Below are 23,904 nucleotides of genomic sequence, written 5' to 3'. Positions count from 1 at the left end.
CCGCTTGGGTTGGATGAAGATATCGGAGCCAGGACCGATCGGTGATACCCGGTGAGGTGAAGACAAGGTAGGAAGATCTTCAGGGGCTTAGTGTTAGGTTTATTTAAGGGGGGTTTGGGTTAGATTAGGGGTATGTGGGTGGTGGGTTGTAATGTTGGGGGGGGGTATTGTATGTTTTTTTTTACAGGCAAAAGAGCTGAACTTCTTGGGGCATGCCCCGCAAAGGGCCCTGTTCAGGGCTGGTAAGGTAAAAGAGCTTTTAACTTTAGTAATTTAGAATAGGGTAGGGCATTTTTTATTTTGGGGGGCTTTGTTGTTTTATTAGGGGGCTTAAAGTAGGTGTAATTAGTTTAAAATTGTTGTAATATTTTTCTTATGTTTGTAAATATTTTTTTATTTTTTGTAACTTAGTTCTTTTTTATTTTTTGTACTTTAGCTAGTTTATTTAATTGTATGTATTTGTAGGAATTGTATTTAATTAATTTATTGATAGTGTAGTGTTAGGTTAATTGTAGGTAATTGTAGGTAGTTAATTTAATTAATTTATTGATAGTGTAGTGTTAGGTTTAATTGTAACTTAGGTTAGTATTTATTTTACAGGTAATTTTGTAATTATTTTAACTATTTTAGCTATTAAATAGTTATTAACTATTTAATAGCTATTGTACCTGGTTAAAATAATTACAAAGTTGCCTGTAAAATAAATATTAATCCTAAAATAGCTACAATATAATTATAATTTATATTGTAGCTATATTAGGGTTTATTTTACATGTAAGTATTTATCTTTAAATAGGAATAATTTATTTAATAAGAGTTAATTAATTTCGTTAGATGTAAATTATATTTAACTTAGGGGGGGTGTTAGTGTTAGGGTTAGACTTAGCTTTAGGGGTTAATACATTTATTAGAATAGCGGTGAGCTCCGGTCGGTAGATTAGGGGTTAATAAGTGTAGGCAGGTGGAGGCGACGTTGTGGGGGGCAGATTAGGGGTTAATAAATATAATACAGGGGTCGGCGGTGTTAGGGGCAGCAGATTAGGGGTACATAAGGATAACGTAGGTGGCGGCGCTTTGCGGTCGGCAGATTAGGGGTTACTTATTGTTGGTAGCTGGCTGCGACGTTGTGGGGGGCAGATTAGGGGTTAATAAATATAATATAGGGGTCGGCGGTGTTAGGGGCAGCAGATTAGGGGTACATAGGGATAATGTAAGTAGCGGCGGTTTACAGAGCGGCAGATTAGGGGTTAAAAATAAAATGCAGGTGTCAGCGATAGCGGGGGCGGCAGATTAGGGGTTAATAAGTGTAAGGCTAGGGGTGTTTAGACTCGGGGTACATGTTAGGGTGTTAGGTGCAGACGTAGGAAGTGTTTCCCCATAGCAAACAATGGGGCTGCGTTAAGAGCTGAACGCGGCTTTTTTGCAGGTGTTAGGTTTTTTTTCAGCTCAAACAGCCCCATTGTTTCCTATGGGGGAATCGTGCACGAGCACGTTTTTGAGGCTGGCCGCTTGCGTAAGCAACTCTGGTATTGAGAGTTGAAGCTGCGTTAAAAATGCTCTACGCTCCTTTTTTGGAGCCTAACGCAGCCTTTATGTGGACTCTCAATACCAGAGTTATTTTTATGGTGCGGCCAGAAAAAAGCCGGCGTTAGTTTTTCGGGTCGTTACCGACAAAACTCCAAATCTAGCGGTAAACCCCTTAAACAAAACTCCCACCCCCCCCATTCCTATCAGAAGAACAAGACCATACTTTAGGACCATATTCCCAGTCAGCACATTTAGGATGTTCAGAGAGACCACATTCCTGCAAACAAAAAATATTAGCAGAACATACAGATAATAATTTAAAAATTGCAGCTCTCTTTGCTATAGTTGTCATACAACTGACATTAAGGGAAGAAATGGTCAGAAACATCACAAAAATAAATTAAAGAAAAACAAAAAAAAACAAAAAAAAATAACATCAGGACTTCTTCTTTCCTTTCTTTTTCTTAGGACTCAAAGGAGATCCTTTAAATCTGCCTCTGTGACGTTCCGACCTCCTAGGCTCACCCTTGCCAGCCTCATAACCAGTAACTTCAGCAAGTTGGTTCACATCTCTTTTATCTAGATAACCAACAGAAGAGGCATCAGAAAAGTCACCTATACACTGGCTTGAGTCAGAAGGAACGTCTTTAGTAGAGACAGAAGGAAACTCTAAAATTAAAGAGTCAGCATCACTTGTAGTATCTGGATCTGCACCCTTAACTACTGGAAGATTCAAATCAGGACTCTCCCATCCATCAGAATCCGCATCTATTTTTCGCTTGGAGGCAGATTTTTTCCCTTCAGTGTCCATATCCTCCTCAGAACTAGAGGACACAACAGCAGACCAATCAATGTTCTCCCCATCACCAAGAACAGCATCAGGAGCAGCATCACAAGATGACTCAGTGAAGGAAAAATTCTCTGTCCTAGGAACAGCAACAGTATCATCCACAGAATTGGGTAACAGGGCTTCAAGAACATCTGAAGCAGCTATCACATTAGATGTAGCAAGATCCACTTTTTGAAGATGAGATTGGGCTTCCTCCACCTTCTCAGCCACAGGAACCACCACAGGAGCATCAGACACCTCTCTGACAGGGACCCCAAATGCAGATTTCTTGCACAAAAGAGGTAATATAGAGTTCAATGCCTCATCAGAGACCTCCTCCTCATTCACAGATGGCTCAACTGCAACTGAAGATGTTTTTTTTGCAACATCAGCATAGGAAGGCTTCACTCTATCAAGCCCCTGCAACATCATCAAAGGACACATCCTGCACAGATGACTTGAAGAACCACACAGGTCACAGGTCCGGCGTTTACTACAGTGGGCAACAAGATGATCCTCCTCACCGCAATTTCGACATCTGGCACCTGGGCAATTTTCAGCAATGTGACCAAACAGGTTGCAACTACGGCAAAAAAGAGGCATGTCATCATAGTATAGGAAACCTCTATTTCCACCAATGGTGAAAGTCTGTGGAGGGTGTTTCTTTCCACCAATACCTAATTCATCAGGCACAAACCGCACCCAGAACCTGCGTTTTCCATTGAAAGTCCCAAACTGATTCTTCAGCTTGCTACCTCCTTGAACATCATCAAAGTAGTGACAAAGAAACAGACGAATTTCCACATCAGTGACCCAACGGTTGTACATATGTACTGTCACCGGGATTCTTCAATCCCTCTGCACACAGGCAACAAATTTCATGCCAACCAACTCTGGAGCAGCAGCCATATCAATAGTCCGTTGATAGCAGGTCTGTAAATAATGCTCATCGGTGAAAGCCACATCAAAAATCCCTCTTGAAGGGAATGACTGAACACAATGCAAACTTGCTCTTGGCATCTTCAAAACACCCTCCAAAACCACCTGCTGGACATGAGCCAAACCAATCATCTTTCGAAAGTCCTCAGAAATCAACAACCGAAGTGTATGGGGAACATTTGGCACATTGGTAGCCATATTTGCCCTATTGCCTCTTTAGGCTGGATTTCAGAGCGCCCCCCAAAAGCAGCATGTGGCTGAAGTCCAGGGACGATGCCACAAGGCCAAGGGGACGGCCCTACTACCCAGTTGCTCTACGCCTAAGGAGTAGCCACCCCCCCAATAGCAGCAGGAGCCCAAACCCCAAAGGGAAAGGACCCCAGGCCGAAGGAGCAGGTCTCCAGGCAGCAAACCAAGACCAAGACCAAGCACAGAAAACTGCACTTGATCCAAGCCAAAGGCCCGAGAAGCAACCTCAGCTGATCATTTCGGCCTATTGTGGGCCTCGTCAGTGAGGTGCAGCCATAACCCTCTAGGCACACTGAGCAACAGGTCCACGTCTGGATTCCCGCATCACACTTAGGGAGACTTCCCCAAGTGTCATAATTTGCATAAATTAAAAGAGAGAAGCGCTCAACCTGGGAATGAACAATAGCATAATAGCTTGTTCTATGGCTAGTTACCACCCTAGAAGCAGCCTCTTTTTGCTCAACATGTGCCTTTCACAGAGAAGAACTTTCCTGTAGCATATCAGTCTGATCCTGACTTAACAGTGCAGTCCAGCCCAGAAATACCAGGCAATCCCTCTCTGAACAAGGGAAACGGCAAAACCCCAGACGTACGTTTTGGCCTGGTGTGGGTCTCGTCAGTGAGGTGCAGCCATAACCCTCTAGGCACACTGAGCAACAGGTCCACGTCTGGATTCCCACATCACACTTAGGGAGACTTCCCCAAGTGTCATAATTTGCAGAAATTAAAAGAGAGAAGCGCTCAACCTGGGAACGAACAATAGCATAATAGCTTGTTCTATGGCTAGTTACCACCCTAGAAGCAGCCTCTTTTTGCTCAACATGTGCCTTTCACAGAGAAGAACTTTCCTGTAGCATATCAGTCTGATCCTGACTTAACAGTGCAGTCCAGCCCCGAAATACCAGGCAATCCCTCTCTGAACAAGGGAAACGGCAAAACCCCAGACGTACGTTTCGGCCTAGTGTGGGCCTCGTCAGTGAGGTGCAGCCATAACCCTCTATGCACACTGAGCAACAGGTCCACGCCTGGATTCCCGCATCACACTTAGGGAGACTTCCCCAAGTGTCATGTCATAATTTGCATAAATTAAAAGAGAGAAGCGCTCAACCTGGGAACGAACGATAGCATAATAGCTTGTTCTATGGCTAGTTACCACCCTAGAAGCAGCCTCTTTTTGCTCAACATGTGCCTTTCACAGAGAAGAACTTTCCTGTAGCATATCAGTCTGATCCTGACTTAACAGTGCAGTCCAGCCCCGAAATACCAGGCAATCCCTCTCTGAACAAGGGAAACGGCAAAACCCCAGACGTACGTTTCGGCCTAGTGTGGGCCTCGTCAGTGAGGTGCAGCCATAACCCTCTAGGCACACTGAGCAACAGGTCCACGTCTGGATTCCCGCATCACACTTAGGGAGACTTCCCCAAGTGTCATAATTTGCAGAAATTAAAAGAGAGAAGCGCTCAACCTGGGAACGAACAATAGCATAATAGCTTGTTCTATGGCTAGTTACCACCCTAGAAGCAGCCTCTTTTTGCTCAACATGTGCCTTTCACAGAGAAGAACTTTCCTGTAGCATATCAGTCTGATCCTGACTTAACAGTGCAGTCCAGCCCCGAAATACCAGGCAATCCCTCTCTGAACAAGGGAAACGGCAAAACCCCAGACGTACGTTTCGGCCTAGTATGGGCCTCGTCAGTGAGGTGCAGCCATAACCCTCTAGGCACACTGAGCAACAGGTCCACGCCTGGATTCCCGCATCACACTTAGGGAGACTTCCCCAAGTGTCATGTCATAATTTGCATAAATTAAAAGAGAGAAGCGCTCAACCTGGGAACGAACAATAGCATAATAGCTTGTTCTATGGCTAGTTACCACCCTAGAAGCAGCCTCTTTTTGCTCAACATGTGCCTTTCACAGAGAAGAACTTTCCTGTAGCATATCAGTCTGATCCTGACTTAACAGTGCAGTCCAGCCCCGAAATACCAGGCAATCCCTCTCTGAACAAAGGAAATGGCAAAACCCCAGACGTACGTTTCGGCCTGGTGTGGGTCTCGTCAGTGAGGTGCAGCCATAACCCTCTAGGCACACTGAGCAACAGGTCCACGTCTGGATTCCCACATCACACTTAGGGAGACTTCCCCAAGTGTCATAATTTGCATAAATTAAAAGAGAGAAGCGCTCAACCTGGGACGAACAATAGCATAATAGCTTGTTCTATGGCTAGTTACCACCCTAGAAGCAGCCTCTTTTTGCTCAACATGTGCCTTTCACAGAGAAGAACTTTCCTGTAGCATATCAGTCTGATCCTGACTTAACAGTGCAGTCCAGCCCCGAAATACCAGGCAATCCCTCTCTGAACAAGGGAAACGGCAAAACCCCAGACGTACGTTTTGGCCTAGTGTGGGCCTCGTCAGTGAGGTGCAGCCATAACCCTCTAGGCACACTGAGCAACAGGTCCACGCCTGGATTCCCGCATCACACTTAGGGAGACTTCCCCAAGTGTCATAATTTGCTGGACTGCAGTTAAGTCAGGATCAGACTGATATGCTACAGGAAAGTTCTTCTCTGTGAAAGGCACATGTTGAGCAAAAAGAGGCTGCTTCTAGGGTGGTAACTAGCCATAGAACAAGCTATTATGCTATTGTTCGTTCCCAGGTTGAGCGCTTCTCTCTTTTAATTTATGCAAATTATGACACTTGGGGAAGTCTCCCTAAGTGTGATGCGGGAATCCAGACGTGGACCCGTTGTTCAGTGTGCTTAGAGGGTTATGGCTGCACCTCACTGACGAGGCCCACACTAGGCCGAAACGTACGTCTGGGGTTTTGCCATTTCCTTTGTTCAGAGAGGGATTGCCTGGTATTTCGGGGCTGGACTGCACTGTTAAGTCAGGATCAGACTGATATGCTACAGGAAAGTTCTTCTCTGTGAAAGGCACATGTTGAGCAAAAAGAGGCTGCTTCTAGGGTGGTAACTAGCCATAGAACAAGCTATTATGCTATTGTTTGTTCCCAGGTTGAGCGCTTCTCTCTTTTAATTTATGCAAATTATGACACTTGGGGAAGTCTCCCTAAGTGTGATGCGGGAATCCAGACGTGGACCCGTTGTTCAGTGTGCTTAGAGGGTTATGGCTGCACCTCACTGACGAGGCCCACACTAGGCCAAAACCTACGTCTGGGGTTTTGCCATTTCCTTTGTTCAGAGAGGGATTGCCTGGTATTTCAGGGCTGGACTGCACTGTTAAGTCACGATCAGACTGATATGCTACAGGAAAGTTCTTCTCTGTGAAAGGCACATGTTGAGCAAAAAGAGGCTGCTTCTACGGTGGTAACTAGCCATAGAACAAGCTATTATGCTATTGTTGAGCGCTTCTCTCTTTTAATTTAACTCTGTTGTTTGGTGGCAATGCTTCCGGCAATATGAAGCTGAAACCTCTCTTAGTTTATCATGCAGAGAACCCAAGAGCCCTTAAAAACATCGCCAAGGGCTCTCTTCCTGTTGTATGGAAGAGTAACTCCAAAGCTTGGGTTACACAGGCCATTTTCAGGACTGTTTTTTCCACCACTTTATCCCAGAGATAGAGAATTTTTGCATGGAGAAAAATGTCCCATTTAACATTATTTTGCTGCTCGACAATGCTCCAGGCCACCCCCCATTCATGGATAACTTTTATCCCAACGTCAAAGTAGTGCATCTGCCACTGAATACTACGGCGCTTATCCAACCTATGGACCAGGGAGTTATTGCGACATTCAAGAAATATTATTTACGTCACATTTTTCGTCAAGCAGTAAAGACGATGGATGAATCAGCAATAACCTTGCGACAATTTTGGAAGGACTATAACATCTACAAGGCCATAAAAAACATTGACTTTGCTTGGCGTGAGGTTACAGCTGTCACCATGAATAGGGTTTAGAAGAACTTTTGCCTGCAGTATGTTCACGAATCTCGTAGATTTGAGAAAGAGGGTGAGGAGTCCAATGAGGTCCTCAGCAACTTAGTGACCCTCAGCGAGAAGCTGGAGCTAGATCTGCAAGAGGATGACTTTATTGAACTCCTTGATGTACAACATGAGGAGCTTACTAATGAAGACCTGATAGAATTGTAGGACCAGCGAAAGGACGAAGAGAGCCAAGAGGGAGAAGAAGTAACTGAAGAACCAAAAAGATTCACAACACAGGAAATGGCAAGGGGGTTTTCTTTATTTGAGGAGGCAATGTTAATTTTTGAGGCACAGGACCTAAATGTAGAGCTGTACAAAAAGGTTGCAGCAGCCGATCAGAATGCCATCCAGTGTTACCGTGTCATCTATGACGAGAAAAAAAAAGCTACTACCCAGACATCACTGGATCGTTTTTTCAGGAGGGTAGATATAATTGAATCTAGCAAGGAACCAGAACTTGTGCCAAAAACATCAGGTGTGCGTGAAATTGCATCTCGCCCTCCATCTCCTATTGTTGACGATCCTTCAGCTCCACCATCTCCCACATCTTCCTCCTCAAGTCAGTAGTTTGCCTGTTCACTCCATGCCATCCCCTGTATGCAAGCTGTAACAATGTTTTCTTTACAGTATTGTTTGTTTTTTATGTACTACTGTACTGTAATTTATGTGAAAAGTATTATATACTATAATATACTATACTATAATACTTTTCACATAAATTACAATACAGTTGGACTTACGAACATGCTACTGGAACGGAACTCGTGCGTAAGTAGGGGACTTACTGTATACACAAGTTATTTCATATAAAATTACAATTTTATATGCTTGTATATGGTAGTATTTTCTTCCACACAGAATGTTGTATTCAAGAATTTGTAGGTGTATAGTGTCTTATTTTCTTGGTATATATACACAGTTGTGAAAATTAGACTCAATGGGGCCGATTTATTAAGATGTGAATGCAGCTGTTTCCACGCGAGCCTTCAGGCTCACCTGAAACAAAAGTTAAGAAGCAGCGGTCCACCTCTGAGGTGGCGGACAGCAATCATCCTTATAAGATATGATTGGGATGATTGACACCCCCTGCTAGTGGCCGATTGGCTGCAAATGTGCAGGGGGCGGCACTGCACAAGCATGTCGGCATTTAGCGAGGTTGGGCAGACATGATCCACTACGGCGGATCATGTCCATCCGACATTTAAAGTGAAAGTAAAGTTTGTCCCTTTCGAACACATTCATTTTTTTCTACTACCTTAGTATATTAAGATTGCTAACTTTATTTTCATAAATTTATCAAGAATTCGAAGTTTTAATAAAAATCTAATTTCCTACCGTTTTCATTCCAACTCCTCCCATCCTCTCTATACGTAGTTCAAAAGTGTGTTCACAGTGACTATTTGTATTGTGCATGAGCAAATCCGGTACGGCTCCATCTACTGTGCATGTGCTTCTCGCTGAAAACTATTTATGCCCAGAAAAATAAAATGCACATGCGCGAAACGGGAGCGCGCCCCTGATATCTTAGTGTCTGGACAAATATTTGCGCATGCGTAAATTAATAAGTAGGCGGATGATGTGGTTTCACGGCTGCCTAACGGCCAGAATTTCAATTGGCTGTTGAAAAAACGTGACCCGGAGTGAAAAAAAAAAATAAAAAAATTATGAGCTGAATTTGGAAAGTCTAAAAAGTATTATAATTACGACGATAACTTTGATTCCAGATAAATTTAAAAAAAACGATAAATAAAAGTCATATTATTTATGCACAACGACTGCTACTGAGGATCGCAAACCAGGTAACTTTATTTTCAATTTAATAAATCTACCTCAATGTTTCTGTCACCACAGGGTCTGGTTATCTAGTTGTACTCTTTGGAGATTCCAATCTTAGGAGACAGTGATATAAAGGTTCTCAGAAGTTAGATTTTTACAATTTGAGCAAATATATTTCCTTTGTTCTCTTTAGGGTCCCTGGCCTATTGGAGTGTATCTTAACAGCAGGAGGTTGGGTCATGACGTCTATTTCAGGCCTTTAATAAGTAGGTCTGTGACCTTACATTAGTTAAATTTTATATCCAAAGGTGAATTTCATATATAAATTAATTATTTGATATATTTACATATAGTTTACAGTTTTCCTCACATTTTATCTGACAATGTATATAAACAAAGTACCACTAACAGACTATAATCTTGTAAAATGACTACTTAAAACTTGCAGGTGTAAAACCTAAGGCCGCACATGCATTGCTGTCGATAATTGGCATTTGTAAAGCTCTAACAATTTTGGTTCTCTTAACATACTTTCAGATTATGTTTTACAAGCTTGCAAATACCTCAGAAGGTGTTAAGCACAAATCTGCCATTTCCCCTTACTTTTGACTAGTCAAGCCTTAAAGTGAAGGTAAACTTAAAGGGGCATAATACTCATATGCTAAATCACTTGAAACTGATGCAGTATAACTGTAAAAAGCTGACAGGAAAATATCACCTGAGCATCACTATGTAAAAAAGGAAGATATTTTACCTCACAATCTCCTCAGCTCACCAGAGTAAGTTCTGTGTAAAAAGTTATACTTCACCTGCTCCCAGCTGCAGGTAAACAAATTTAAAAAAATGAAGAAATGAACAGCAGCCAATCAGCATCAGCAGTGCTGAGGCCATGAACTCTTACTGTGATCTCATGAGATTTCACTTAACTCTCATGAGATTTCATAGTAAGCTTCCTTTACCTGATTGGTGAAATAATATGAGAGTGCACGATGCTAGTCCCTTCAGATGTCCCAGGACAAACACACTAAAATGCTGCTTAGAAATCCTTTACAATGGGAGGTGGCTACTGAGGAACTTTTGAGGTAAAATATCTTTCTTTTTTACATAGAGATGTTCAGGTGATATTTTCCAATCAGCTTTTTACAGCTATGCTGCATCACTTTCAAGTGTTTAAACATTTGGGTATTATGGCCCTTTAACTTTACTGCCTCACGGCATTAGATAGACTTTTAAAAATGAGCCAGAGTTTAATTAATCACATTTTTTATATTTATTTATTTTCTCATATTTTTACCTTTTTACTGCTCTGACGATAAGCACAGCTCTCCTGCCCACCATATTGTCTAATTGATTCACAGATAACGATTCTTAAAACAACTAATCCTTGTTTCCCCCCTGGGGCGTTCAACCCCTTTGCATGAACGTCACGGGCCGGGGGGAAACAAGGAGAAAATAAATAAATATAAAAAATGTGATGAATTAAACTCTGGCTCATTTTTTAAAGTCTATCCAATGCCGTGAGGCAGTAGGGTTAAGTTTACCTTCCCTTTAATTGCTTTTGTTTAGTCCCTAGGTAGTGGGCGTGACTGATATTTACATATGTATATGTAATTAGTATACATATTTGTGATATCCCGTACAGATAACATAATCTATAGAAAACGTGACAAACCTGAAATCCCAATCGCAACATTAAGACATTTCATACTCACATTTTCGGGATTTTAAAGTACAGTATTCTCATCTTTAGGAACAGGATTTCTCTCAGCAATTGTTTTATCATGATCGGGAGTTAAAGGGACATGAAACCCATTTTTTTTCATTCAGGATTATGATAGAACATACAATTTTAAACAACTTTGCAATTTACCTCTTATCAAATTTGCTTCATTCACTTTATGTCCTTTACTGGAGGAGCAGCAATGCATTACTAATCACAAGAAAGCTTAAAAATAACTACAACCAATGTATCATAAGATATTTTATTGGAAACAAAGCTAAATTGCCTAAAAACAAGATGCCATATACTTGCTACTATAATGTAAGATATCTACAGTGACCGGTCACAACATCTAAAATAATACTTAAAATACTCTAAAATAGCCTATAGATAAGGCTATATATGCATATGCAAAAAAATATATTAATAGGTAACAGTATTAACAATATAGCAAGATCCAGTTGGCTGGAGCGAATGTAATATACACATGGATCTAAAAGTGGCAGATTTTTCTAATATCCGTTTTATAAAATTGTGGCGTCTATATTGACTGTATTATACAGTACAGGAATAAGTCTTTAAAGTCATTGGATAAGATCCCCTTATAACAGGTATAATACTGTGATAAAGCTCCTCAATGTCACTTGATATTATCACTCGATAATCACACCCCCCACTATGCGAGTATAAGGGAAACTAGGTATAGGTGTTGTTACAGATGATAGGATATTTTCAATTGTTGGTAAGCTCAGTCTTTTTGGTGTAAAAACACTTACTTGAGTCTTCCAATATATGTCAGTTTCTTAGCCGCCTGGTCTAGTGGTATTATCACACACACCTCCCTCAGAGTGTATTGTGCGACTCCTCTTCCGGGATGCGGCGTTGCCGTTCTGTGTTGCCATTCCTATCACGTGTGTAATCTTAACCACGTGTGATCCTCCAACCAATGGGGGCTTCAGAAAATCGGCTTTTTGAAATGAGGTCTCGAAGGTGTTGAGGGTATGGTTAACTCTGCGCAGAGTGTAGACTTTAGTTTTTCTCAATCTGTTACTGAGTCAGAAGTCCCTTAGTCCCTTAAAATGCCAATTTTCTGAAGCCCCCATTGGTTGGAGGGTCACACGTGGTTAAGATTACACACATGATAGGAACGGCAACACAGAACCGCAACGCCGCAACCCGGAAGAGGAGTGGAACAATACACGCTGAGGGAGGTGTGTGTTATAATACCACTAGACCAGGCGGGTAAGAAACTGACATATAATACAGCGCTGCGGAATCTGTTGGCGCTCTACAAATACCTGATAATAATAATAATAATATTGGAAGACTCAAGTAAGTGTTTTTATACCAAAAAGACTGAGCTTACCAACGATTGAAAATATCCTATCATCTGTAACGACACCTATACCTAGTTTTTTAAAACGGATATTAGAGAAATCCGCCACTTTTAGATCCAAGTGTATATTACATTCGCTCCAGTCAACTGGATCTTGTTATATTGTTAATACTGTTACCTATTAATATAGGTTTTGCATATGCATATGTATTTGTAGCCTTATCTATAGGCTATTTTAGAGTATTTTAAGTATTATTTTAGATGTTGTGACCGGTCACTGTAGATATCTTACATTATAGTAGCAAGTATATGGCATCTTGTTTTTAGGCAATTTAGCCTTGTTTCCAATAAAATATCTTATGATACATTGGATGTAGTTATTTTTAAGCTTTTTATAGCGCTGTTCCTTAACATTTTATTGTCATATTTCATACCTGATAGCATTTGGGGAAAGCTATCTATTGGTCCAGCATAGATAACTACTGGGGTAGCGCTGTCGGAATTTCACTTTATTTGTTGTAATCACTGTGGTGACATTTTAATCACCAGCTAGCTCCCACTAGTATAGGCTATGTACATATTCTATTTTATTTTTTTTTAAATTCTTTTTATTGAGAGAACAAAGTATATAACAAAACATAAATGTACCCATTTTGCTTATCCGCGCAGGGATATAAGCATGTCTATACAGTGGCAAATGTTACATAATTCAATGTGTTAAGTAGTATGAACTGTTAAGAGAGAGCAAATAAAAGAAAAAGCGAAAGGTACAGGCCCATAGTGAATACCAAAACATGTCATATACAGAATATAAGAGATGAACCATAGACATATGATAACTATCGGGACATCAGATCTAACATCTCCAGTCTTACATATTCTATTTTAACCATAGATAGCAGGAGAACAAAGCACATTTGAAAATAAAAGTGAATTTAAAAGTGTCTTAAAATAACATGCTCTATCTGAATCATGCAAGTTTAACTTTAATTATACATTTAAGTATTCACCCTTCAGTCTTGCTTGTTTAAAGCCATGGTCTTCCTCAAGTTATAGAAATGAGACAAAGAGAAACCCCATTCTTGACAGTGAGGTTTTGACTAAGTGGTCTGTACTGTGAGTTTTTGAAAATGCAACATTAAACTATATTTACCCTTTGAATGTCCCAGTCAGGTGCTGACAACGGCTCAGAGTCGTCGATAGCACTCAGAGGGCAATCTGAGGGCAATCTGGGGGCTTCACGATTCGCACGGTGACGTCACGCGCAATGACATCACCGTGCAACTTTTTTTTTTTTTTTTAATACTTTATTTATAATCCAGACTCATCACAACATGGAAATCACAAGTATGTAGAAATAACATTTTAACACTTACAGGTACAGGGCGGAACATTAACACACTCCCCCACCCAACGGGCAGAAGAAGGCCTTCCCATTCAGTTTATTTCCACGTTAAGACGTAAATCTGGTTCTTTTCCTTTTTTTAAACATACAAACCAATAACATAAACCATAAAACCAATAAAAATATAAATATAATCTTAATCTATTCCCTCCACTCCAGGGGTAGAGGGGGGAGGGCAGGAGTGGGAACCAAGACCCCCTGGCACCTTTGTCAAGGGACGCATGAGTTAGCACAATGTAGATTATGTATGGTCAGATTGTGGGGGGGGGGGACGAGGGGAGGAGGGGGGACACCATCTGCCACACAAATTCTCTTCCTGCATAAACGTTGAGTTGCGGAAGGGGTAAAGTATTCTGTGTCTCACTTGCGAAGAGATGTGCAATAAGTATGGTTCCCACTTGTGTACAAAAGCTTTAATTCTTCTGTTAAGGTCTCCCTGTACGTCCGCCTGCTCCAGGAGGACCTGGGCGTGTATCACCTGCATCAGTTTTTTAAAGGGAGGGGCTTTACTATCCACCCAGTATTGCATGATCAACCTCCTAGTGAGTAGAATCACCGAATATAGAAATTTCTGACACTGTGGAGGAACCTCCAATTCATGCAAAGAGATAATATTGGAGGGGGTTAGAGCTACATTTTCCTGTAAGACCTTTTGGAGCCAAAATTTTACTTTGCCCCATAATCTCCTTAATTTAGGACAATCCCAGATCATGTGAATGAGGTCAGGGGATGCAAAAGAACATTTGTTACATTTGTCTAGTGCCTGAGGGACCCATCGAAGTCTTAGCCCCGGGAGGACATATGCTTAATGGATTAATTTAGTATGTGCCTCCCTTGAGTAGGCAGAGAGGGTGGCCATTCTGACCTTCTGAAAGCTAGCTGCAATCTCCTGTGGGGTAATCAATATATCTCTTGTTCCCTGCCATTTGTCGTGTATTGTTTGCAAAACAGATTGTTCTAGGTGGTTAGTGATTTCAGTGTAGATACAAGTTATGGAGTGTGATCCCTGTTTTGTAATGCGGAATAACCTGTCTATGCTGGAGTTTGTGGCAGTAAGCTGGTTATCGGAGATAAGAGCCCATACATAGTGCCTACACTGGAAATATGCAAACATGGTGTCGGAGGGGACAGCGTAAGTTTCTCTCAGGGAGTGGAAGGAAAAAATCTGGAGCGTAGCAGGGTTAATTAAGTGTGCAATAGAAGTCAGACCAGATGTCTTCCATCTCTGAAAGGCCCGAGTAGTATAACCAGGTACAAACCTGGGATTCCCTTGTATAGGTAGGTATTTGGTCATTTTGTGGTTTATGTTCCAGAAACGGCACAACTTATGCCAGGCCCTCAGCGGGTCCCTAAACAATATATTGTGAGAGATACAGTGTGGCAGGGCAGATAGGGTGGAGTGAGGAAGATAGGCTAAATTCAACGGCGCTGCACTATCAGATTCCACAGCGGGGCTAAAATAGTCAGATCCAGTCAACCATCCCAGCACTAGCTTAGCTAACGTCGCCCAGTTGTACCATTGGATGTTTGAGAACCTGAGACCCCCTGCCTCAATCGGCATGGAAAGTTTGGCTGCATTGATCCTATGTTTCTTTTGGTTCCACACAAATGAGGCAGAGGTAGAGGAGATGACCTGTAGACATCACTGTGCAACTTTATTTAAAATGAACAATGGACAATATAGGGGAATGGGCGCATGCTGCTTAGAAGCCTGTATCTCAGGCCTCTAAGCAGCTACAGACCCCAAGGTAATCGCCTAACCTTTCCAATGGTATATGTCTTGAGGATCTGGGGAAAAAAGTAAAAAAGTAAAAAATAAATATATTTAAAAAAAGTAAAAAACAAAAAAAAAGCCCAAATCCAGCTTAGCACCCAGGTGAGAAGTGGCTTAGCAGCCAAAGAGTTAAATCCTCTTCGTTTAGAGGTTTCATTGTTTATAGTGTGAGAACTGGGAAAATCCTGTATAACACAACAAGAATAGTTAAGGACGCTTTCTTCAAAAGAAAATGATTTCCCACAATGTTCACAAACTGACGAGAAAATAAAAAAAACTTAGGCCTAGATTTGGAGTTTGGCGGTAGCCGTGAAAACCAGCATTAGAGGCTCCTAACGCTGGTTTTAGGCTACCGCCGGTATTTGGAATCATTCAAAAAAGGGTCTAACGCTCACTTTTCAGCCGCGACTTTTCCATACCGCAGATCCCCTTACGTCAATTGCGTATCCTATCTTTTCAATGGGATCTTTCTAACTCCTGTATTTAGAGTCGTGTCTGAAGTGAGCGTTAGAAATCTAACGACAAAACTCCAGCCGCAGAAAAAAGTCAGTAGTTAAGAGCTTTCTGGGCTAACGCCGGTTTATAAAGCTCTTAACTACTGTGCTCTAAAGTACACTAACACCCATAAACTACCTATGTACCCCTAAACCGAGGTCCCCCTACATCCCCGACACTCGATAAATTTTTTTAACCCCTAATCTGCCGACCGCCACCTACGTTATACTTATGTACCCCTAATCTGCTGCCCCTAACACCGCCGACCCCTATATTATATTTATTAACCCCTAACCTGCCCCCCACAACGTCGCAGCCAGCTACCTACAATAATTAACCCCTAATCTGCCGACCGCAAAGAGCCGCCACCTACATTATAGCTATGTACCCCTAATCTGCTGCCCCTAACACCGCCGACCCCTATATTATATTTATTAACCCCTAATCTGCCCCCCTCAACGTCGTCTCCACCTGCCTAAACTTATTAACCCCTAATCTGCCGAGCGGACCGCACCGCTACTATAATAAAGTTATTAACCCCTAATCCGCCTCACTAACCCTATAATAAATAGTATTAACCCCTAATCTGCCCTCCCTAACATCGCCAACACCTAACTTCAATTATTAACCCCTAATCTGCCGACTGGAGCTCACCGCTATTCTAATAAATGTATTAACCCCTAAAGCTAAGTCTAACCCTAACACTAACACCCCCTAAGTTAAATATAATTTTAATCTAACGAAATTAATTAACTCTTATTAAATAAATTATTCCTATTTAAAGCTAAATACTTACCTGTAAAATAAATCCTAATATAGCTACAATATAAATTATATTTATATTATAGCTATTTTAGGATTAATATTTATTTTACAGGTAACTTTGTATTTATTTTAACCAGGTACAATAGCTATTAAATAGTTAAGAACTATTTAATAGCTAAAATAGTTAAAATAATTACAAATTTACCTGTAAAATAAATCCTAACCGAAGTTACAATTAAACCTAACACTACACTATCAATAAATTAATTAAATAAAATACCTATAATTATCTACAATTAAACCTAACACTACACTATCAATAAATAAATTAAATACAATTCCTACAAATAAATACAATGAAATAAACTAACTAAAGTACAAAAAATAAAAAAGAACTAAGTTACAAAAAATAAAAAAATATTTACAAAAATTAGAAATATATTACAACAATTTTAAACTAATTACACCTACTCTAAGCCCCCTAATAAAATAACAAAGCCCCCCAAAATAAAAAAATGCCCTACCCTATTCTAAATGACTAAAGTTCAAAGCTCTTTTACCTTACCAGCCCTGAACAGGGCCCTTTGCGGGGCATGCCCCAAGAAGTTCAGCTCTTTTGCCTGTAAAAAAAAACATACAATACCCCCCCCCAACATTACAACCCACCACCCACATACCCCTAATCTAACCCAAACCCCCCTTAAATAAACCTAACACTAAGCCCCTGAAGATCTCCCTACCTTGAGTCGTCTTCACCCAGCCGAGCCAAATTCTTCATCCAAGCGGAGCAAGAAGAGGTCCTCCATCCGGTAGAAGTCTTCATCCAAGCGGGGCAGAAGAGGTCTTCCATCAAGTTCAATCCGATTGGCTGATCCAATCAGCCAATCAGATTGAGCTCGCATTCTATTGGCTGTTCCGATCAGCCAATAGAATGCGAGCTCAATCTGATTGGCTGATTGGATCAGCCAATCGGATTGAACTTGATTCTGATTGGCTGATTCCATCAGCCAATCAGAATATTCCTACCTTAATTCCGATTGGCTGATAGAATCCTATCAGCCAATCGGAATTCGAGGGACGCCATCTTGGATGACGTCATTTAAAGGAACCGTCATTCGTCGTTCAGTCGTCGGCCAGGATGGATGTTCCGCGTCGGAGGTCTTCAGGATGCTGCCGCTCCACTCCGGATGGTTGACGATAGAAGATGCCTCTTGGATGAAGACTTCAATCTGATGGAAGACCTCTTCTGCCCCGCTTGGATGAAGACTTCTACCGGATGGAGGACCTCTTCTTGCTCCACTTGTATGAAGAATTTGGCTCAGCTGGGTGAAGACGACTCAAGGTAGGGAGATCTTCAGGGGCTTAGTGTTAGGTTTATTTAAGGGAGGTTTGGGTTAGATTAGGGGTATGTGGGTGGTGGGTTGTAATGTTGGGGGGGGTATTGTATGTTTTTTTTACAGGCAAAAGAGCTGAACTTCTTGGGGCATGCCCCGCAAAGGGCCCTGTTCAGGGCTGGTAAGGTAAAAGAGCTTTTAACTTTATTAATTTAGAATAGGGTAGGGCATTTTTTTATTTTGGGGGGCTTTGTTATTTTATTAGGGGGCTTAGAGTAGGTGTAATTAGTTTAAAATTGTTGTAATATATTTCTAATGTTTGTAAATATTTTTTTATTTTTTGTAACTTAGTTCTTTTTTATTTTTTGTACTTTAGTTAGTTTATTTCATTGTATTTATTTGTAGGAATTGTATTTAATTTATTTATTGATAGTGTAGTGTTAGGTTTAATTGTAGATAATTATAGGTATTTTATTTAATTAATTTATTGATAGTGTAGTGTTAGGTTTAATTGTAACTTAGGTTAGGATTTATTTTACAGGTAAATTTGTAATTATTTTAACTATTTTAGCTATTAAATAGTTCTTAACTATTTAATAGCTATTGTACCTGGTTAAAATAAATACAAAGTTACCTGTAAAATAAATACTAATCCTAAAATAGCTATAATATAATTATAATTTATATTGTAGCTATATTAGGATTTATTTTACAGGTAAGTATTTAGCTTTAAATAAGAATAATTTATTTAATAAGAGTTAATTAATTTCGTTAGATTAAAATTATATTTAACTTAGGGGGGTGTTAGTGTTAGACTTAGCTTTAGGGGTTAATACATTTATTAGAATAGCGGTGAGCTCCAGTCAGCAGATTAGGGGTTAATAATTGAAGTTAGGTGTCGGCGATGTTAGGGAGGGCAGATTAGGGGTTGATACTATTTATTATAGGGTTAGTGAGGCGGATTAGGGGTTAATAACTTTATAATAATAGCGGTGCGGTCCGCTCGGCAGATTAGGGGTTAATAAGTGTAGGCAGGTGGAGGCGACGTTGTGGGGGGCAGATTAGGGGTTAATAAATATAATATAGGGGTCGGCGGTGTTAGGGGCAGCAGATTAGGGGTACATAGGGATAATGTAAGTAGCGACGGTTTACGGAGCGGCAAATTAGGGGTTAATAATAATATGCAGGGGTCAGCAATAGCGGGGGCGGCAGAATAGGGGTTAATAAGTGTAAGGTTAGGGGTGTTTAGACTCGGGGTACATGTTAGAGTGTTAGGTGCAGACGTAGGAAGTGTTTCCCCATAGGAAACAATGGGGCTGCGTTAGGAGCTGAACGCGGCTTTTTTGCAGGTGTTAGGTTTTTTTTCAGCTCAAACAGCCCCATTGTTTCCTATGGGGGAATCGTGCACGAGCACGTTTTTGAGGCTGGCCGCGTCCGTAAGCAACTCTGGTATCGAGAGTTGAAGTTGCGTTAAATATGCTCTACGCTCCTTTTTTGGAGCCTAACGCAGCCATTCTGTGGACTCTCAATACCAGAGATATTTTAAAGGTGCGGCCAGAAAAAAGCCAGCGTTAGATACGCGGGTCGTTACCGACAAAACTCTAAATCTAGCCGTTAGAAAATATTAAAAGTTAAAGGGACACTAAACCCAAATGTTTTCTTTCATGATTTGGATAGAGCATGCAATTTTAAGCAACTTTCTAATTTACTCCTATTACCAATTTTTCTTCGTTCTCTTGGTATCTTTATTTCGAAAAAGCAGGAATGTAAGCTTTGGAGCTGGCCCATTTTAGGTTCAGCACCTGGGTTGTGCTTGCTGATTGGATGGTTAAATGTAGCCACAAGAAAGTGCTATCCAGGGTCTGAACCAAAAATGGTCCGCTCTAAAGCTTTCCTTCTTGCTCTTTAGAATAAAGATAACAAAAGAAAGAAAAAAAAATTGATAATAGGAGTAAATTAGAAAGTTGCTTAGAATTGCATACTCTATCTGAATAATAAAAGAAAGAAATTGGGTTTAGTATCCCTTTAAAAAATATAATCATTGAGCAAACATGCCTAATATACCCATCATGAGTATATACAAATGCTATTCAGATTATCACTTCTCAGGATGAATTTGGATTACAAATGTTTCATTTTACACTTACAAATGATGTTTACCTGTACAAAGGGATGTAAATTCAGTATACTTTCACACTATTGCCTGCTCTTTGTGCCTTAAAGTCTGCTTTTGTGAGTGGTAAGTTTTGGTCAATGTTCGTCAGGGTAAAGCAATACTTTTGTACAGTGCAAACACGGTGGTAATCATAGTTTATCGTTTACCATTGATTACTATTGGAGGTGCAAATGTTAAACTGCGATGAGATACAAAAAGCGCAAAGAGAGAAAATCAAGTCAATGTACGAGGAATGATACACTCTAAAAGGGAAAAATAACTGTTTACGGTAGATAATAATTCCTTAACGGCCACCAGGTAAATGCGGCCTAAACAAATAAATATGCTAGCCTTTATAGGGATCCTGCCTTTACATTTTACCTTTTTTTAATTAATGTACTCTACTAGGTCCTTGAAAACACCTCATGCTTTCATTTCCAAGTTTTTCACTGAAGGTCACAACTCACATAGGGTTGCTTGGATTATATCTTGGGCTAATTTAAATAAACATTGCAGCTGGCATGATTCAGATTGAATATACAATTTTAAGCAACTTTCCAATTTACTTTATTATCTAATTTGCTTCATTCTCTTGGTATCCTTTGTCAAATGATACTATGCAGAACAAAGCAAATTTGATAATAAAAGTAAATTGGAAAGTTAGTTAAAATTAAATTTTCTACCTAAAATATGAAAATTGATGTTTGACTTTACTGTCCCTTTAAATATATATTTTTATGAATAAAAGTGTAATATAAGTAGTAATAGTAATAATCATACCTGCTCCATAAATGACTGAATAGGCTACACGCTTAGCTTGCTCTCGGTCTGCAGGCGTTATATGCTCAGGGGCTACATCTCTCCTGTTCAAAACAACAATACATCTAAGTCATCTATATTTACATATGTGAGAGATTATAAATCATGCCAGACTAAGCCAATCGGAGTGGAACATTTTGATTTTACTGTCATGCTGACTACATATTTGTGAAGGCACCATATGCTCTGAACTTATTTAGTTTGTTCTTATGTCATGTGAATGTAACAGTATGGCTTTTTCTTATAATTCTTCTTTACATATGAAAAGTTACCTTTAAATATAGTCTAGGCCATTGTTTCTCAACTGCGGTCCTCAAGTACCCCTAACAGGCCAGGTTTTCATTATAGCTGAACCAGTGCACAGGTGAAATAATCAGCTTATGGGTGAGAGCAGGTCCGTAACCATGATGTTACTAATCAGCTGATTACTTCACCACTTGAGGACCGCAGTTGAGAAACAATGGTCTAGGCTACATTTGCATAGTTAGTTTTCAGTGCAAAATCTTAGGATGCATTATTAGCATGTCATTAGTAGAGACATAGGGACCGATTTATCCTTGTCTGTCCAACATGATATGCTGTAGCGTATCATGTCCAACAGACATCGCTGAATGCTGATAGCATATTCTGGTAAACTGCTTGTGCAATGCCACCCTCTGCAGATTTGCAGCCAATCGGTTGCTAGCAGGGGGTGTCAATCAACCCGATCTTATAGGATAGGGCGGATTGCAGACCACAGCCTCAGAGACAGCGGACGAGTTATGGAGCAGCAGTCTTAAGACCGCTGCTTCATAACTGCTATTTCCGGCGAGCCTAAAGGCTCATGCGGAAACAGGGGCATCAGGGGCCATTTGGCCCTTGATAAATCGGCCCCATAATATAAAAATAAAATGTTACTTTATTTATTTTAATGGCATTCCTGTGTTTTACTCTCCATAGCCATTGCGCAGTACTAGGTACAATGTCATTTGCTTTATCACATATAGGCAATGCTAATCACCTATTCCTGCAGCCCTTCTATGAAGTTTAAGCTACTGGGAAGGAAAGTAAAAATAATCTGCAGTCATCATCAATACTGAATCAATTAGCTGTTATGCCTTACTTTTGCTTCGGCCACTTATCTTTTACTTCTATGATGGTCTGTAAATACTTCTGCAAAACGCTTATGATGTGCCTGTTTTCTCATTATTTTTGTGCTTTAATTAGATTTTCTCCTATATTGCTTAAAATTCAAGCTGGTTTGATAATTGAAATAGTGGCTCTTATAAATGAGTGAAAAAGAAGCATCCCTAAAGCTGCCAAGTAATGTTTCCACATAGGAAATCAGATTATTAAAATGGGGACACTGCAACATTTTCTTTCATGATTTGGATATACAATTTTAACCCCTTCAGTACCGGGACTTTCAGAGAAAAAAAACTGTCAATTGTTTGCTTTTTTGGCTATCACTCCATTTAAACAGAAATAGAGCCTTGGGGGTCCATTTATTAAGCAGTGGATGTTTCTTCAGAGCCCCATCATTTCAGGTCCGCCTGAAACGGAAGTTAAGAAGCAGCGGTCGTACGATCGAGATGATTGACGGACCCCTGCTTGAGGCCGATTGGCCCCCAGTGAGCAGGGGGCGGCATTGCACAAGCATTTTACCAAAGGAAAAGTGAGGAAAAGAAGGGTTCAATTTTGGCATTTTCTGGCAGAGGGAAATAGTGAGTGTCAGGTTGCTTCCATCCTGAAAATGTCAAAGACCACGGTTCATAAGAACAAGGTCAAGCATTAGGCATTAGGGACAACAAATATACAGACCGGCAGAGGGCGAAAATGACTCTCCACTGGCCGGGATGACCGCAGACTTATTTGAATGTCACTTAAAAACCATAGGACGACATCAAATTACCTACAAAAGAATGGCAAATGGCAGCTGAGGTGAAGCAAATGGCACGGAACAAGCTCCTATTGGCAGAGCTGAAGTTGCACAAAGCTACAAAAAAAACCTTCATCAATGAAAAGCAATGAGCCAGGCTGATGTTTGCAAAAGACCATAAAGATTGGACCATAGAGGACTGGAGTAAGGTCATCTTCTCTGATGAGTCCAATTTTTAGCTGGTTGTCTAATGGTTAGATAAAGACCTGGAGAGGCGTACAAGTCAAAGTGTCTCACATCCACTGTGAAATTTGATGGAGGATCGGTAATGATCTGGGGGTGCTTCAGTAAGGCTGGAAGCGAGCATATTTATCTTTGAAGTAGGCATCAATCATGCCATTTACAAGGTAATCCTGAAGAAAACGTGCTTCCAACTCTGAGGATTGGTTTCTCCAGCAGGACAATGTTCCATACCACACAGCCAGGTCAATCAAGGTGTGGATGAAGGACCACCAGATCAAGTCCCTGTCATGGCCAGCCAAGTCTCCAGCTCTGAACCCCATTGTTATGTCTTGGCTGTTTTGTTGCTTCCCCCCTCACACACAAAGTTTTAGTGTATCTTCGTTTCACGTGATAAACACAAATGTTATTTGTTGTAATGTTGTGTTTCGATGTGTTAAATTATCATGTAAGCATAATTTATGTTTTTTATTTTCTTCTGAAGGGAAGAGTCCACAGCTGCATTCATTACTTTTGGGAAATACAGAACCTGGCCACCAGGAGGAGGCAAAGACACCCCAGCCAAAGGCTAAAATACCTCCCCCACTTTCCTCATCCCCAGTCATTCTGCCAAGGGAACAAGGAACAGTAGGATAAATATCCGGGTGAAAAAAGGTGCGAGAAGAACAAAAAAATTACAGCCGCCTCTTCTTAAACGGGAAGAGTCCACAGCTGCATTCATTACTTTTGGGAAAACAATA

At 40.6% G+C, this 23,904-nt stretch overlaps 1 protein-coding gene across 1 annotated transcript in view; it reads right to left on the bottom strand.

Annotated features, from left to right (window-relative positions):
* Positions 1-23,904, bottom strand: part of POLN (DNA polymerase nu) — a 587,345-nt gene that overhangs the window by 30,766 nt on the left and 532,675 nt on the right. Inside the window, exon 21 of the mRNA XM_053700310.1 lies at positions 21,028-21,110. Within this exon, the coding sequence (XP_053556285.1) occupies positions 21,028-21,110 (83 nt within the window). The remainder of the gene's footprint in view (positions 1-21,027; positions 21,111-23,904) is intronic.

The sequence above is a fragment of the Bombina bombina genome, chromosome 2, assembly GCF_027579735.1.
Source record: "Bombina bombina isolate aBomBom1 chromosome 2, aBomBom1.pri, whole genome shotgun sequence".
Taxonomy (NCBI): domain Eukaryota; kingdom Metazoa; phylum Chordata; class Amphibia; order Anura; family Bombinatoridae; genus Bombina; species Bombina bombina.
Note: the sequence above shows the minus strand (reverse complement) of the source record. Positions and strands in the feature narration are given on the sequence as shown.